Source organism: Leuresthes tenuis, unplaced genomic scaffold, assembly GCF_036924035.1.
Source record: "Leuresthes tenuis unplaced genomic scaffold, fLeuTen1.0.hap1 SCAF_9, whole genome shotgun sequence".
Classification (NCBI taxonomy): Eukaryota; Metazoa; Chordata; class Actinopteri; order Atheriniformes; family Atherinopsidae; genus Leuresthes; species Leuresthes tenuis.
Window position 1 is genome coordinate 9129436 of NW_027325363.1, and position 16815 is coordinate 9146250.

Below are 16815 nucleotides of genomic sequence, written 5' to 3' on the forward strand. Positions count from 1 at the left end.
CAAAATAAAAACAATCCATTAAAATGTAATTATAGCAGAAAGTCTTTAACCATTAGATTCACACAGATCAGTTATTACTCTGTACACCTACACACAGAAGCAGATATTTTGATCAGGGTGCCCAAACATTTGCCTGCATAAATGCATGTCTTATGCTGTTGCTCTTTGTCAATTGGTCTGCAAAAATGTTTCATTAGTTGGTAAGTGTCTAAGAAAAATGAATTTGAAAAGCAGGGAGCAGGTTTTCCAAGAAGAAAGTTTGAGTGTAACAACATGAACTCACTTTACCGATCAGTGGTTTTAATGTTGCTGATCAGTGTGGAGAAGAATTTACTTGGGTGCATGTGTAATAATTTGCCACAAGAGGGTGCAACAATGCTGCCATTCAATACAGCAGTGGGCAGCTGCAGTTCAGACGGTCTGCAGCTGTACACTGTGTTAGAATTTAAGTATAGCATGGCTACTGTTGTCACAGCAGATGGCCCACACTCATTTAGGTATCTCAGAATACCACAAGGTCAAGTCTGGTAGCCATCTTGCCCATTTCTTGAAATGTGGATGTGTTTTAACATAGTGGAAAGATGGAGGAAAAGGATGTTGGTATGACTTTATTGGGAAATACAAAATACAATGTGCATAAAACAAGACGCAAAATTCAAGTATGACTAAACAGAGTGCAAACTTTACGCTTTCAAAATCATTAATGCCAGTCTATGGAAAAGCTCAGAACATATCAGTTTCACTTTAAATGATACATCCATACAAAAACACAGTAAAACTTCAAGAAAAAAACAAAATCCACAGTGCTGCAGTTCCTGCTAAAGCTGAATGTGAGACATGAAACCCTAAAAAAGCACCTCTATCTTCACACTGTACTCTTAACGTCGACTACTATGGAGTAACTGACCAGCTGAGTGTACTCTTTACTCTCCTCTGTCGCTGCTGCTGGCTTCTTCACCCCAGGAGAGCCGGGCTCCTGCATCAGAGTTGCCAAGGCCGAGAGAGACTCCCGCTGCTGAGTTAGTGTTCAGCAACGGATACAAACAGAATGGTTAGAATAGATAAACACAAAGTATTATGAAGCTAAACCTTGAATAAACATGTCAGCTGATGCTTACCTTGTACTGTTTCCTGTTGTTTCTTTTGCTGTGAAACAAACAAAAACAAAAAAAGCTTGAATTAAAAATGAAAAGTCATCTTTTTTTAATGACTTTTGGGAGAATTGTTGTTTGCCACTAGATGGCACTGTGATATAATAATACACAGAATCAACTCTTAGAGGCAAGTTGCAGGGTTGAATGGATTGCGTGCCACATGAATGTAAATGGATAGCAGTGGTGACCCAAGTCCTTATCATTGATCTTGAGTAGCAGCTCACTTTTTGTATTATGACCTTAGTGACATCAACCAAGTGATGGCCTGCTGCTGACATAGTGTTCCCAGTAGCGGAGGGGAGGGTGAGGGGACTTGGAACAAGTCTCAAAATAGTTCTCCTCTTGGGGCGTCATGTTTTCTTGTTGTTCACTGGGTGACTGACCTTCACAAATTGACCTGACAGAACCTTCCCACTGAAGTAAGGAATAAAAAGAAAGAGACTTTTCCAGTCAATGGCACTCTGACCAAATATTCTTGCAGGTGGCAGGCTTATTTCAACAAGTTGCAAACCATTCTTGTGCAGCTTTACAAACAGCCTGCACTGGAAATTTCTGCAGGCAAAAACCATTACCAGTTGTAGGTTTTTGACAGATGTCCCTCATCAGTTGTAAAATAGCTGATCTAACAACTTTTTTCCAAGAGAAACATCATCAAGAGATTCAAGTGTGGATGTTTTAGACTGATTAATGTGAGCTTGAGTTTCATTATATTAACAACTTCCGAACATATGGATTCTCTGATTCCTTTACCTTGGCTTTTGTAATGTGGCAGTGATGATAATGGGCCAGCTATCAGCAGTCTTCTGCAGAAATGGCCAAAAGTAACACTGCGAAACGCCAAAGCAGGAAACTGGAGAATAAATCTGTTATTCGCATGAACATTTTCTACCTGTCTTCCTACACAAAGCTGCGGTGGTGGTGCCACCTGTCTGCTTCAGCCACAGTACTTCCTGTTTGTGAATAACTATGCTTGGTTGAGGAGCGTGGTTGGTGAGTTGGGGTAACAATCTATGCATCCTGTTTTTATCTTGTCTTGTATTGCTCTGACAGCGCTGGCCTCATTTACACATCAGCACATCACCTGCCTAGTTGACACCGTTGGAACTCACCAGCAAATGCAGAGAACGACGACAAAGATAAGAAGGATGGCTGCGGCTGAAGAGGTGCAGATCATCGTTACCAGCACTGCAAAACATTAAATAAAGCCACAAATACATCACAGATACGTCATACATCTCAAGAAAGCCAAGACTGAGCTGTTAACACACCTCAGCATGCTGATAGAATCAGATGGTTTCAAGTAAACATGTCACAGATACTTACTAAACTGCTCATCTTCACTCATGACCTCCACTTGAATGTTGACTGTGGCCTTGTGGTGATAGAAATAAGCCCAACAGATGTACAGGCCTTTATTCTGCCCGAAGAGCTCTGGCTGGAGGATCATTGCAGCCCCATCCATTTGAACAATAGAGCCATCACTCCTAAAACACAGATGACATTAAACAATAGGTTCAACATTTTGTGAAATATACTTTTATTTTGCTGTGTTATTAGGGGTTAATTAAAAATGTCATCAGCTGACAACTCTCTCTTTTAGAAAATAGGAAGCTAAACCCAGTTAACATAACTTTGCCTGAAGCCATGAAACAAAGGAGCAGCTAGCTGGATTTCTAACAGTGACAAAATGCTTGTATTGTCATCTCTAAAGTTTACATAATCATTTTATATTAGATTTTTTTAAAACCCACAATTACAAAAGAGTCAAATTTTATGGACCAGACAATTTCTTAGAAAAGTGGCACAGCTGGTTAGCTTATCATAATGGCTGAAAACACAACACTTCATAAGCAGGACATGACATTTTACCTTTACAAATCAACTCAAAGTTGATCATTTTACATTTACACAATACCAAACTAATTGTTTCCCACTATTTTCAGACTTTAAACAAAGTTAAGCTAACACCAGTTTATTTAGCTAAATTATTTACCATGACATCCATGTTTTGGAAAAAGTCAAGTTAATATTTTCAGGATGATGCTGTTTAATTAAGTTTTGGGAGGAAGATTGAATTTCATTCAGCACATTGTGTTCACATGTGCTTCCTAATCATGATTAAGTGCTCTAGATTATCTCCAAAATAGTTGATATATTGTGTGAAATGTAAATTGAAACAGAATGCAAGTATTTGCTAATATTGTGTCATTGCAGGCAGAACTGTTAAGTCTGTTTTCATTTTGGTAGACTGATTTATAGATCTGCAATCAGGCAAAAATCCTTTAAAGCCTCTTTCTAATAAAAAATAAAACATTTTTCATTTTATCAGCAACATGTTTCACAAAATGTGGGATGGGGCATATTTACCATAGTAATATAAAAGGAAGTCAAAGTTTGAGCACACTTACACATTCATTTATAATTAGGTGTGTAAAAACATTTGACTGGTAGTGTATTTCCTTTTTTCTTTGCATGGTAGAGATTTCATTTGCATTTGTGGATTAAGTGATCATGTCTGTTCTCTGATGGTTTTCCGAGGTGTTCCCAAGTCCATGCAGTAGTTTCAACAACTAAATCGTGTCTGTTTTTAATGCCGTACTACCTGCAGGCCTGAAGATCAAACAATGTTTCTTAGTTTCACTGTTTCTTTTCTGATGTTTCTTTGTACTAGTGTCAGTAAATTACAGGGTGTAAATGATTTTCAAGTCATTGCATTCTGTTTTTATTTACATTTTATACCACAGCCCATCTGTTTAAGATACACCACCTTCGACAATCGATACTGTACTCTGGCACATTGCCTTCAACTTTGAGCAGTATTTTCTGGCTGTGATGCTTCTCGTGGACAGACAGTCTATATATGACAGGCTGACCACTGAAACGACTTTGCAGAGGAGTCGTGTCGTTCAGGACTCTCACAGATGAGATATCTGCGGAAAAAGCAGTTGATTATTGATTGTGAACTTTGTATCTTTGGAATTCTCCATGCATTTGAGTGAATTTTTACTTGTCTCGTTTACTTACAGTATCTGGGGATTTTAACAGTCCTCTTTTCTGTGATTCCATGTTCAAACTTATACACACAGGTCAGCTCCTGTCCCTCATGAAGAGCCAGAGGAAACTGATAAGTCAGCCTGACTTTCGTTATGTGTCCTTCATAATCAGTGTGCAGGAATGTTTCACCCCTGGCATTTTCAGGAAGGACCCAGGCAAGGTTTGTTCCGACACTCTCTCCTTTGCAGTCACACACTGCCAGCCAGCGAGGGGAGTCTTGATGTCTCACCACAGACACACTCAGCCGGGGGGCTTCTGAAAAAGAAAAAAGGGGTAGCAGGAAGGGGGTTAGCAGCTGTGTATATCAAGGAAAGAGATGTTTCTAAGAATGAGCCAACGCACTGTGCACAGGAATGCAAATTGTTCTTTTCTCTGCTGTCTCCAGGCTTGGATGCTTCACTATGCAAGTCAAATTCTGACCAGCATACAGAGAGGACAGGAACTGCACAGAGCTGCGGGTCAACACCAAACCCCCAGCCTGGACTTCTGTCTCCATCAGATCACTGATGTTCGTGTTCTCCTTTCCAACCTGCCAGCTTATGGCTGCAGCAGAAGCAACACTGACTGCAGAGCAGAGCACCTTTCTGTACTTTTGACCATCTTTCCACTCAGTGCTTGAGCTGATGGTGATATTGGGGCGATCTGCATGAGATAAGAAAGTTGAACAACAGGAAGTTTCATTTGAGTAAAAGATCAAATCTATGGTGCACATAGATTATGGCCAATCTAAAAAACTTATCATTTTCCTTCTGAAACCAAAATGATCCATTGGCTGATTTGTAGTACATACCGCAAAAAGGGAGTGTTACGCTTCTGTTCTCTGGTTCCTGAAACGCTGGGTGATTTATCACACACACTGCAGTGAGCTCCCATGGCAAGCAGGCAGGGAGGAGTACAACTCTCCTGACAGAGTGACTTTCATTATAAGCGGTGGAATTTAACCAAAAGTCCACAGAAACATCATCTGGTAGACGCCAAGACACATTGGCTGCAGGAACAGCATCAGCTGCTACACACTCAATCACCCTGCGTCCATCTTCACTCCGCAGATCAACTTTGATCGTAGGAGGAACTGAGAGGAAGGGTGTGGAGAGAAGGTTCCCCATCAAATTTTACAGTAAAACGAAGAAGAAATTCAACATAGATTCAGTCTCTGGAAAAAGTTTCACCTACCAAGCTGTTCAGCTTGAAGTTTGACTGTGACATTAAGCCGCAGCGTTGTTTCAAGGTGGTGATAAGAGAAGTCACACTTATACAGACCAGCATGCTCATACTCCATGGGACCCTGAAATGTGAGGCTTCTGTCAACCAGCTCCACACCCTCAGGCAAGGGTCCATTATCTCTGCAGGGCAAATACACAAAGAGGAGTTCATGTTTCTGCTTGAATGTTTCTCTAATATGAAAATAGTGATATCAAACATTGTGTTAACTGCACATGAAAATTTTAGGTGATTTGTTTCAGTTCATCTTGTTGATGGAAGATGTTAGACCTTGTGAATTTTCAATTCATGTTGTAGCTTTTACACGGTTTGTTAAGTCTAAGTGTAAAAAAGGTGAATTTGACTGACAGATTTACATTTTCTACAGATAATGTAATAATATCATTGGTAATTCTTTTGCTGTACTTAAAAACATGATATCGTGACAAGTCATGTAAACAATAAAACATTCTTGAACATATGTCTAAATCTGGTTCCTGCTGTCTGTCACATGTGGTATTGTGCCACCAAATCTGTCACCACATCCTCTACAGGATGTGAAGGTTGTTTCAGTCTATATGTGCACGAGAAAAAATAGGAACATTAATGTTATTTTTTAATTTAATCTTTTTTTTGTTGTTTTGTTGTGAGAAGTGAAAACACACAGAAAATAGAACCAGAATGCTGAAGTCACAAGGTAATCTTTACCGTCAACCTGATGGACTGAAATAAAAAAATAAGGAAATGATGGCACTGCAGGAAAAAAAATCTCAGCATGACAATGTAACAATATCACAAAATGAGGCAGATCGTGTGGTCCTTCAGGTAGGCTCCAGAAATTGAATGCACTTCAGGAAAGTCAGAAGTCTTGAATGGTAATAGAAATGATGCCCTGACTTTTAGCTGTTACATTTTACCATGATGAATCTCAGTAGCATTGTGTCATAATCTTCCCTGCTTAACATGACACATTTCACAATTCCAACTGCTACCAAAGGCTCTCTGCTTTCATGCAGTCACCATTATCACAGTTTTGGCTGTAGCCTCCCTTAAGTTAAATAGATGCTCCTTTATCACCTCATTTTTCTTACTTTTTGCAGATAACATTGTAGCGGGGCACATTCCCTGTGACATTGAGGCTGATAACGACATCACTCTCTCCTTCCTGCAGCTCTAAAAATTCAGTTCCCATAAAGTCATGACTGCTGCGTCCCACTTCTGAGTGAGATTGAACTCCTGACAAATCTGCAAATATAAGAAGACATTTCTGTTTTCAGCAGCTTTAAGCTCATAAGCATCAGAAGTTCTTTTTTACAAATATTAGATATACTCACAAAAAGTTGGCAGTGTTATGAGTCTTGACTCGATGTCTGTAAATTTCAAGTGATTAAACATACAGGTGATGCTGTGACCCTCGTACTCTGTTGCAGGGAGACACACTGAGAGTATCTGCATGTCTGAGTATTTGGCATTTTCTCTCTGCAGCTCTTCCGTTGTGTTCAAAGCCAAAGTGATGTTAGTGTCAGGTCTCCCTCCGGATGAAATGCAAGAGACCACCCAGGAATCATTTCCTCCTTGTTGTACCATCTCTGCTTTAATGGTCACAGTTGGCCTTGCTGAGAAGCAGGAAGAAAGGCGAGAAGAGTTATTCTTCCTCAAGCTCCTAATGTTTATTCCAGCAAATTAAAAAGTCAGATAGCAAGTAGAGGCTCAGGGTGTTTTTGTTCAATAGGAAGCTGGGGCCGGATGAGCTGAATGTTAGCTAAACATGGGCCAAAAGGGGCTTCTGCTTGGGTTTTGGAGAGTGCTGACTTAGGCTTATCACCTGTCCCATCTGTTGGCTGAGCTGCAGCTGAGAGCAGATGTCTGGACCAGCTGCTGTCCAACCAAAGCTGGGAGAACCACAGGCTATAATACCAGGAACCAGCAGAGATCAGAGTCTGTTATCAAATACATAAAAGTTGTGGTGTCATGCAATAGTCAGGCATCCCTAATGAATAAAAGAGGTTAGCAAACACTTGATAATAGCTTGGGTGTTGGGGAGTTAACACACTCCAGCTTTAAAAGTTCCATCTGTTAACACCTACAGTTATGTGTGGATTTAACCACAGCAGTTAGAAAATTACCTAGGCAGTAGTGATTCAGTGGAGTCTAAATTTATGGTGGACAAATGAGCTGACTGGCCTGGCTCATGCTAATGGGATAGTTACCATACAGTCCACCAAATAAACATTTACTGTATCCATGCAGGAGTCTGGACAACCTAAAGTGCGGTTATAAGGACCATTTCAAAAGCACATTATGATTTAAGCTTTTAAATCATTGCTTTACATGCAAGGTTGCTACTGAATAAACAGTTACACCTCTGCTGAGAGTAGAAGAGAAATTAGAATAGAAGAGAAATTACATTTTTCAACTGCATGGTAAGCATACAGCTAATGTCTTTCCTTATGCTGTCAGTATTTCTTAAATGTGTGCAGAATCAGCTGTTTATCATTGCAGCGTGTTGTGAAACTTTAGTGACACAAAGACAGAGCACACAACTTCCATGTGTGTTTGGTGTCTGTGTGTGCAGAGTAATTCAACACAATTACATGCACAGTTGATTCAAACTACAGTTACAGCTCTACTTGGTCATTTAACTTGACCAGCGTTCTTGTGCTAGTATACATACATGATAGAGTATTGACTAAAGCATGTCCAACGCGGTGGAATAATGCTGTGGAATATGTGAGTAAAGAGACATTCTGCTTCTGATGTGTTAGGTCCTCTGACAAAAGCACAGAGCAGAAGGAAAAATAGCACATGTAATGTCACATTAACTTCTAAAGCTGATTCACCGTGCTGAACAACCAGGGTTATCTCTAGTTAACAACTGGCTTGGTGTATTCGAGCCCTGAGATATAAGTCTTTTAAATCTTTTCAGGGTGAGCATAACAACTGAGGACCTCCAGTTAGAGAGAGAAAAAAAGAGAGAGCCAAGAGTACACTGGCAAGGATGTTTTATAAACCTGCTCACTAATTCATAATCCATGCATGTGGATATTCCATCTGTGGACACAGAGGGGATATACTTGTCTTTTGTTTGGACGTTCATTCCCACAGATCTAAAAACGACTTGTTTCTTCACTGAACAAGGAAGTGTAGTGAACTGTGCAGGACTTGTGCTGGCTTCACAGTGCTGCTTTGTCTGTGAACTGTGCACGTGTGCTGAATTGAATGGCATGCAGCTGGGACGCCTATCTCACAGAGTTGATGTGTTAACATTGGAGCCAAAATTGAAATCATGAAGTTACACACAAGTAGTTTAACGGGTTTGACCCCATCCATAAGAGAGATAGTTATTATGCCCACAGATTATATCTGCTACGATAGTACTGAAAAGGCATCTCCCATGCAGTACTATCCATAATAGAGAGAAAAAAACTAAACATCCAAGCAAAGTACCACTAGCACATGTAAGTCTCTTCATGCTGTATGGAAGCAGGTGAACTTGCACATTCAGTCTTCTCCCACCAAATAAACTGCATACTTATTAAACCAGAGAGGAAAATCAGAGTTTATGAGCTACTTGAAAGGAGGGCATTAAGGTTTTAAAGTCTATTTTGGTCCAGTTTACATCAGTTTGCATGGCATTGGTTTCTTAATGTCATATATTGCTTTATTAAAGCATATAATTTTAGTTGACATTATACCTGTAGTGGAAACATTATAGAGACCATGTAAATAAGTGGATGCTTTAAGCCACATGGGGCCATAAAATAATGGAAATAACACAATGATTTCTTAGTTTGAAATGACCAAACTTAATGAACAGGTTTGTTCATCTGGTAGTTAACAAGCACTAGAATTCATTTTAAATAGTGTTTATGTTCTCTGTTCTTTCTCTAGTTTGAGCTCTTCCAATATCTGAGAAACATATTATATGTAAATGCTTAAAGAGAGATAACTAATGTTTCTCTTACCTGAGCAACTAATGTTGAGTAATGTTTAATAAGGTTGCAATAAAATGGTTATAGAAGTTAAGTATTTTGCTAAGGAAACAGGCAACATGGTCAGATGGATGTGAAGAATGATGTTTACAAAATAATTTGTGTTAAAATCAGCAACCTTCAGTCTGGTGAGAAAGAAGTTCAAATTGGTGACTACCAGTACTTAAATGTATTCCTTACGGCCAAACATTATTCGCTTCAAATTACTGCTGTACAAATGAAATATTTGTTGCCGGAACCTGTTCCCTTAAAACTCACAGATTTCCTATTTTCACCACAATTCATGGCAACATCCAGAGGCATAACCATTACCTGGAAAGAGGTGTTGTAGTTTCTAAGTAATAACAGTGAACCAGGGCTGTAATCTGACCATCTACCTGTCATGTTAATATTATTATAAACCAAACTTGCGGCTCTGATTCATGGTTATTGCAAAGAAACTTGTTTCGAGATAGGACCTTGAAGCAAAAATACTTTTTTTTCAACAGGATTACCTGGTGTCATGTTTTTCCTTTTCTGGTCATGTCTTGTGTTTTTGTCACGTCTCTCTTTTAGTCTTGCCATTTACTAACTATCCTCAGTCTCTCTTCTTCTCCGTCATCAGCTCCACTCCCTTCACCTGTGTTCATTGTCATCAGCTGCACTCACTCACTAATCACCCTCCTCTGTATTTGGTCTCCCAGTTGGTTCATGTTCATTGTCAGATCCTCACTGTCATTCATGCTAGAATCAGGTTTGTCCATGTTCATGTTAGGTTTAGTCATAGTCATTTTCTTTCCTTAAGATTTTTGTTTTAATCTCGGCTTTGCTGCGTTATTTTGTTACAGTTCTTTGAAATAAATCAAGTTTTAATTTATAATCTGCATTTGGGTCCTTCATCATCACCTCCACACCACACTTTGTGACTCCTGGAAACAAAAGATTGCGTTTTACAACGATACTGCAATTACCAGTTTTAACTTCTGTTCTGACATTTTTAAGATATGCTGACTGTAACTTGAACTATTTTGAAAACATCATTCTGTTTATGTACCTCATTATCATGTCACCATATTACCAGTTTCCTATCAAAATACTATACTGATATGAGCACCCTTTTTAAGGAAGATACCATATTATTACTCAGATATTACTATAGTTTTGCCTTGTCGTTGTTTAATTTGTTTTCCCAATATTACTCTTGGTCTTTGGCCCTTGATCACAGTATAACATTAAAACTACTATTACCCCAGTGTACCCATTACTACTGATAGGTTATGACGAGGGAGGAGGGGGGGGGGGGGGTGTAATTACATTATAATGACCTAATTACTACATCTTTATTACCAGACTTTTACCCTACTATTACCATCTTACCACTGAACTGTAATGTAAAGGTGCCAATGATTTATTCTTCATTCATAGTAAATACTATTATCATTATTATTTGATCATATGCAGCTACAAATACTTTGTGATGTATAAGAACCTGATTAAAGATGAAAGTTGTTTCACTGTGTCAACAGGTGTGCATGTTTTTTTGGTGTTTTAAATATGTGCATGGTTCAATATAACCACCAAAGTTGTACACTGCACCACAGCATTTTTTTTTCAAGTTATTGTGTTAGTTCTGCTTTTTTGCTCCCCTTGCTCGACTTCACTGAAACACTGCACTCCCACGTGAATGCGCTACCCCGTGTGAAGTGATTTATGGTCTGTCAATGTGTATGTGGAGCAGAGTGAGAAGGAACAGCAGGAGAAAGTTATAGTGTTGTAAGATGCTGAGTCATGATGCTTGATTGCAAACCCCTCACTGGTGATGCTACTCTGCCGGGTGACAGAAGCACAAACACAGCAACGTTTATATGTGCTGCTGTGAATCTGCACCTACCGTACGTTTCCACCTTCCTTGTTATGAGTTTGGGGTTTGGGAGGGTCGGGTGTTTGACCACACAGGTCACGTACTCCTCGTCCTGCAGGTGGGTGGGGAAGCTGAGGATGCTGCTAAGGGTGGAGGTGCCATTTGAGTGAAGAGTTTCAGCCACATCCACAGTGAAGGGGTACTCTGAAGGAGGGAGGTCGCCAATCAACCAGCTGATCTGGGGAATAGGCCTTCCTCCATTGGCAGTGCATGATACATACTGATGGTGAGTGTCATTTCTGGTCTCTGCATTCACCAGGATCTGTATATAAGGCCGAGCTAGGAATGAATTCACAAATTAAATGTTGACTTGAGCCAGTAAAGCATTAGTCAGTATTAGTTAGAAGTTAGTCAGTAATTAAAATCAGGGATGGGGTACAACAACCCTATCAGTTACTTACCTACTACAGTGACAAACACAGTACCCAAGTACGACTCATCCTCCGATTCAAACTGGCAACTGTATTTTCCCTCTGCTTCCACACTGGACACCCTCATCTGAACTGTGAGGTTAGTTGGAGATTCTGGCTTTGAGAAGCCATCACGGCTAAAAGGTTTCCCATTTGAAAACCCTGCCAGTCGCTTGAATTTACTTCTGGAGTCAATCTGGCGTCTCAACTCAGCACTCTGGATCTGACTCTCACCCTCATAAATACAGCTCAGGTACACGTCCTCCCCCAGGACTGCTGTAACATTGCGAGAAATCACAAGAGTCGGCTCTGTACCTAAATCTGAAAAACAGAGCAGAACAATGCTTTGTAAAAATGAGAGGTCAGAAGTTCATCTGAAAGTTGAAATTGTTAACACCGGCAAAGATGCAATTGGCCTTGTTCCAGAGAGAACTGACTGTAGAGTGATAGATGTCTGCTGTTATGCCTGTGAAAGTTTCAAATGTCCCATTGTCTTTCAATAATAGTGAAACAATGACGAATGAGGCCGACTAACTGCAGCAATGAGGTCCTCAATCATTTTTTCATGATAACAGCTTTCCAATGACTAATCAGACTAGTGATGCCTCGATAGCCTAAAATGATAACCTTTTGGTGTTATCAAGGAATATATTAAAATCTCTGCTTCCTCCCCTGCCTGGTTTGTCTGTAAGTATAAGTCTTGCTCCTCCATTCCACTCAAATCTAGCCCCACCCACAACTAGTTTGATGGAGCATGGTTAGGGACTGTTCCACTCCACCTTTACACAAGTCACATTACGATCCTAAGACCATAGCTGAAACTAAGCAGTGGTTTCACTCAGGAAACAACAAGCAAAGGGTACCCAATTCATTGAACTACCACCCACACAGCTCTGTTGTGCACATACACAAAATGGTATTTGATATATATGTGATATATGTAAAATTATAATGCATATATAATTGATATTTGCAGAAACATAATGTGTTAACTTCTTACCCTGGAGTTACTGCAGCAAATGTGTGCAAATTTACTTTTTTTTTTTTTTTTCACCAGATTACTTCAGCCTGAAACACAGTAGTGGGCCAATGTTGGTCCCCTTAGTCATGCAGCAAGAGAGGCTGAAAACAAACACTGTCCACACTCAAAGGGCTGAAGACAATAGCTGGACTTTGTTGCACATAATGACATTTGGTAATAAAGGCCTGGTCTTCTCAGTGTATTTTTTCAATGAGGACCCCATTATGTTGATGAAAACAGTCCAGAAGTCCCTACCCAGACAGCAGAGACCCCTTCCCTTCACATGGTGCAGAAATAAGCCACAGTTCAGGGGAGGTTTCAGTGGAAAGGGCATTTAATAGACACTGACAGGCTTTACCTCTTGCAGACAGGACAGTGTGCAGTTCTTTCTGCAGTGCATACCAAATCTCCTTCACTCTGGTTCCTATGCTGACTTCATCAAAGTGCACTTGAGGACACAGTTTGTTTTATCAGTCAGTTGAAGCCAAGAACTTCTTCTCAGCTTTATATACATGATGAGTATAATGATGACAACTTGCTGCTGAGCAAAGTCATTGTAAACCAAAGTATGCAGCCAGCTGCTGCAGGCTAAACTAAACTGTTTGCATCAAGCACTGTTAAAGCTGAAATTCTGTGGGTCTCCCTATATATCACAGCAAATGGAAACAATGTGGAGGGCCTCCAAAACCTTTTAAGAGGAGAGAAATAAATATTGTGTATCACTTCAATTATGCCTACTGGGTCCATAAGTCATATGCCCTTGCAGGTTATTGCCAAAATAAATGTCAGCCAAGAATGGGAAAGGAATGCCTTAAGGATACAAACTGAGCAATAAATGAGACAAAAAAATAAAAAAATAACCCATGCATTCATCCAGTGCATCATATTTCCTGAACCCCAGGGGCTTCTTTTTCTCACCAAATAACAGTTCAGCAGTGACACACAGCAAGTCTTCCTCTGCAGGCTGAGGATGTGGTAAACAAATAACACTTTTAACTTAAGGAGAAAAAGCTCTTCTTATGTTTAAACTTCCATCTCCAACTGGAAGTCTCAGTGATTCTGCAGAAACAAAGACTGTAAAGAGAGGGGTCTCTAAATAAATGTAGCCTGCTGTCAAGGGTTTTCCCCTTACACAGAGTAAATAATCTTAACAACCCTCATATATTAGTTTTAAAAGGCTGTAAAGAAATTGCTGTGGTTTTAGGTGAACCAGCTGATCAATAACAATAAACTCCTCTCAAGAGTGACAATGCAAACATGCCATTAGTAATATATTGTATAAATAAGTATATAGAGTTAATAATTTGGCTTTATTGCCTGTGTACATTTATATAGTTCGAGTAATCAGGTAGGAAAAGTTCAGCAGCACTGAGGACTGTAAATGCTACAGGGTAAATAAGACCTTAAGGTCCACCAAGATAAGCTCATAAACAGTTGACAGACACAGATAGGTTGTAACCCTGCAGACTTACCCTGAATTTCCAAGCAATGAGCAACATTTAGGATAAGACCCAAAACCAACAGCCATGAACATCCCATGATGGTGTCATCGAGTGACACAGAGGTGGATGCACCAAATGTACGTAAGGCACAGGGGTATTTAAAGTGAGTGTGTGTGTGTTTTCTGTGGTTCATGGTTGTAGGTGCACACCCTCTACAGCTGACACTAACGTGTGTGCATGTTTACTGCCACTCATACACCAACACACTGTATGTGCACATGACCACATACATACACTGCTGTGTGTAAAACCACTTCTCCCTTTTTTCTCTCTGAAGCAGTTTTTTCTTTTGTAGCTTTGCTTGTCTCTTACATTTTTCACTTCTCAGATGCCCAGAGCCACGTTTCCTTGTTTCCTTCCTTGTGTCTGTTCAGTTACTCAGCCACCTCATACAGAAAGGCGCCTTGGGAAGTGGTAAAACCATGCACATTCATACCATCCCGTCCCTGTGGGGGCCCTAAGAAACTGCTTGTCTGACTGCAGAGACAGCTTGCTACTGCTCATGCTCTGCACTTTGGGAAATCTCTCACTGCTGGTCATTGTTTTATGGTATAATGTTCTTGTATTTCTCTCTGAGGTTGTTCTTTTTAAAAGACAGACTTATTTGAACAGTTTGTCATCCTGTGAGAAAAAAAAGTGCACTGTGCAGAAGTGACAGTTTAGATTTTGTGCTGATCAACTTTAACATTGAGTCATTCGGAGGGGGGGGGGTGATGACAGTGAATGAAATGACCTGATAGAAAATGCTGCGAACGCACTTTGATTGTGTGGTTTATAACGTCTTTTTGAATGATCAGATACGAAACTGGCATGCATAGTGAGAACGTCTGTAGGTTGTGAAAGTGGGTTTTACAACAAAGAAAATACCATCTCATCTTCTTTCATGCTGCACACACAGTGGTGCCATTTCCTGGCTACTTAGCAACTTAAACCTCAACTTTATTCTAACCTTAAAACAAATTCTCATCCTAAAAAATGATAGATCTACATGATGGGGACTTATTTTGTTCCAACAAAGAAGCCTGAAAAGTTTCACATGACCTTTATCCACACAAAAGTTTTAAATGGCAAAACAAAAGCTCTTTTACTGCATGCAGAGTTATCAGGGCCCATGAAAACAGCCACATTCAGGAGTGGGCAAGTTCTAAAGGAGGAAATAAAGGGGCATGAACAAGTTAAAAAAATCTTTTTTTCTCATCAACCTTCTCACAAGTTATGAAGGGTAAGCACATTGTCATGTATCATACAAATCATAGAAAACAACGTCCTAATCACACAAGTAGACAAGGGGGCTTTTGTCTGCAGTTTCTGAGCAACATTAAAGCTCTTATTACTTCCAGGCGTGCTCTCTGACTTGATTCTGATTGTGGATGATCGCATCTCCGGAAGGAAAAACAGCTCAGTCTATTACTAAAATTACATGCAACATTTGGTTTTGAGGGCAAACTCCTGACACACAGTTGATTCTGTCTGTTCAAACACATTGTAATCACACAGACATGGATATTTTTTCCAGCTAATTGAATTACCTGACATAGTTATTCCCCATAGGTGGGCAGAGATGGAGGAGAGTTTGAAGGAAACATTAAGTCTTTTCCGGATGTGTCATATGCTGTCTGTGAGCTAGTTCTTTTGACTGACAATGAATTGTTAACTTCTCACAGACAAGGTATTTATAATTTTTGCAGATGAACAACCCACTTCCTCTTTGCATTGCTGCCTTTCTCTTTATCGCTGTTTCTGCAGATGCACATCTGGAAAATACAGCTAGAAGAAGGTGGTTGGTTGTTAGCCAGTAATAATGTGCACACAGTGAAGCACCAGCAGACTGAAGGGCTTCATGGTAACCTATTTAACTGTGTGGAACCTTATCATCACTTTCTTTAGAGGAGGAAAATCCCTGATAATGTGCACCATCTCTGCCTGCTGTTGTTCATTTACAGCTGAACTATCATTCAACCAAACATCACTCCCACACACACGCAAAAAGGCGCTTTAACAGATTACACCCTGACACAAAACTTGATTGATATGAAACTATCAATCCAAGTCACATACCAGCATTGGCCTGTGACACTGCTGGCGTTCATGTACAAAGAAGACACAAAAATCTAGATATCAGTGCATTCAGCATGCAGTGTTCTCTGTAATCAGACAGCTATCTGCATGTGAATATGCCAACAGGTCCGGCAACGAAAAAGGTCATATTATTTCATTGTTTTTACCCATCAGTACATCTCATAACTGTACCCTGTAAAGCACTGCCCCTGTGAGTGGCAAAAGGGAAATAAGACTCACATGAGCGGTTTACACGTCAGATCAGATGTCATTCTCAGGTCTTTCATTTAAAAAGTCCTCATAAGGAGGAAGGAAGGGCGTGGATAGAGCAGCTAAGCACTGTCCTTTCAACCGTGGGTCTCTGAGTGACAGTAGATTTGACCAATATATGATTTGTCAATAACATGACAACACTTTAGCAAAACAAGTATTTTACTACCTGGTTGGGTTAAGGCAATACCATCACTTGGTTAGAGTAAAGGCCTTTGCACAGCAAGATTGTAAAAGTTGTCTGATGTTGTCGC

The 16815-nt window shown here is 40.0% G+C and overlaps 1 protein-coding gene across 1 annotated transcript; it reads right to left on the reverse strand.

Moving 5' to 3' along the window:
- Positions 1-611: 611 nt before the first annotated feature.
- LOC140314121 (uncharacterized) lies at positions 612-14333 on the reverse strand. The gene is made up of 14 exons (XM_072392182.1): positions 14204-14333; positions 11702-12031; positions 11271-11579; positions 6743-7024; positions 6500-6653; positions 5382-5551; positions 4999-5280; positions 4551-4850; positions 4179-4463; positions 3922-4084; positions 2478-2638; positions 2264-2339; positions 1119-1146; positions 612-1015 (listed from the first exon to the last, which is right to left on the reverse strand). The coding sequence occupies exons 1-14, from the start codon at positions 14268-14270 to the stop codon at positions 866-868; spliced, it is 2757 nt and encodes a 918-aa protein (XP_072248283.1). The 5' UTR covers positions 14271-14333; the 3' UTR covers positions 612-865.
- Positions 14334-16815: the final 2482 nt, after the last annotated feature.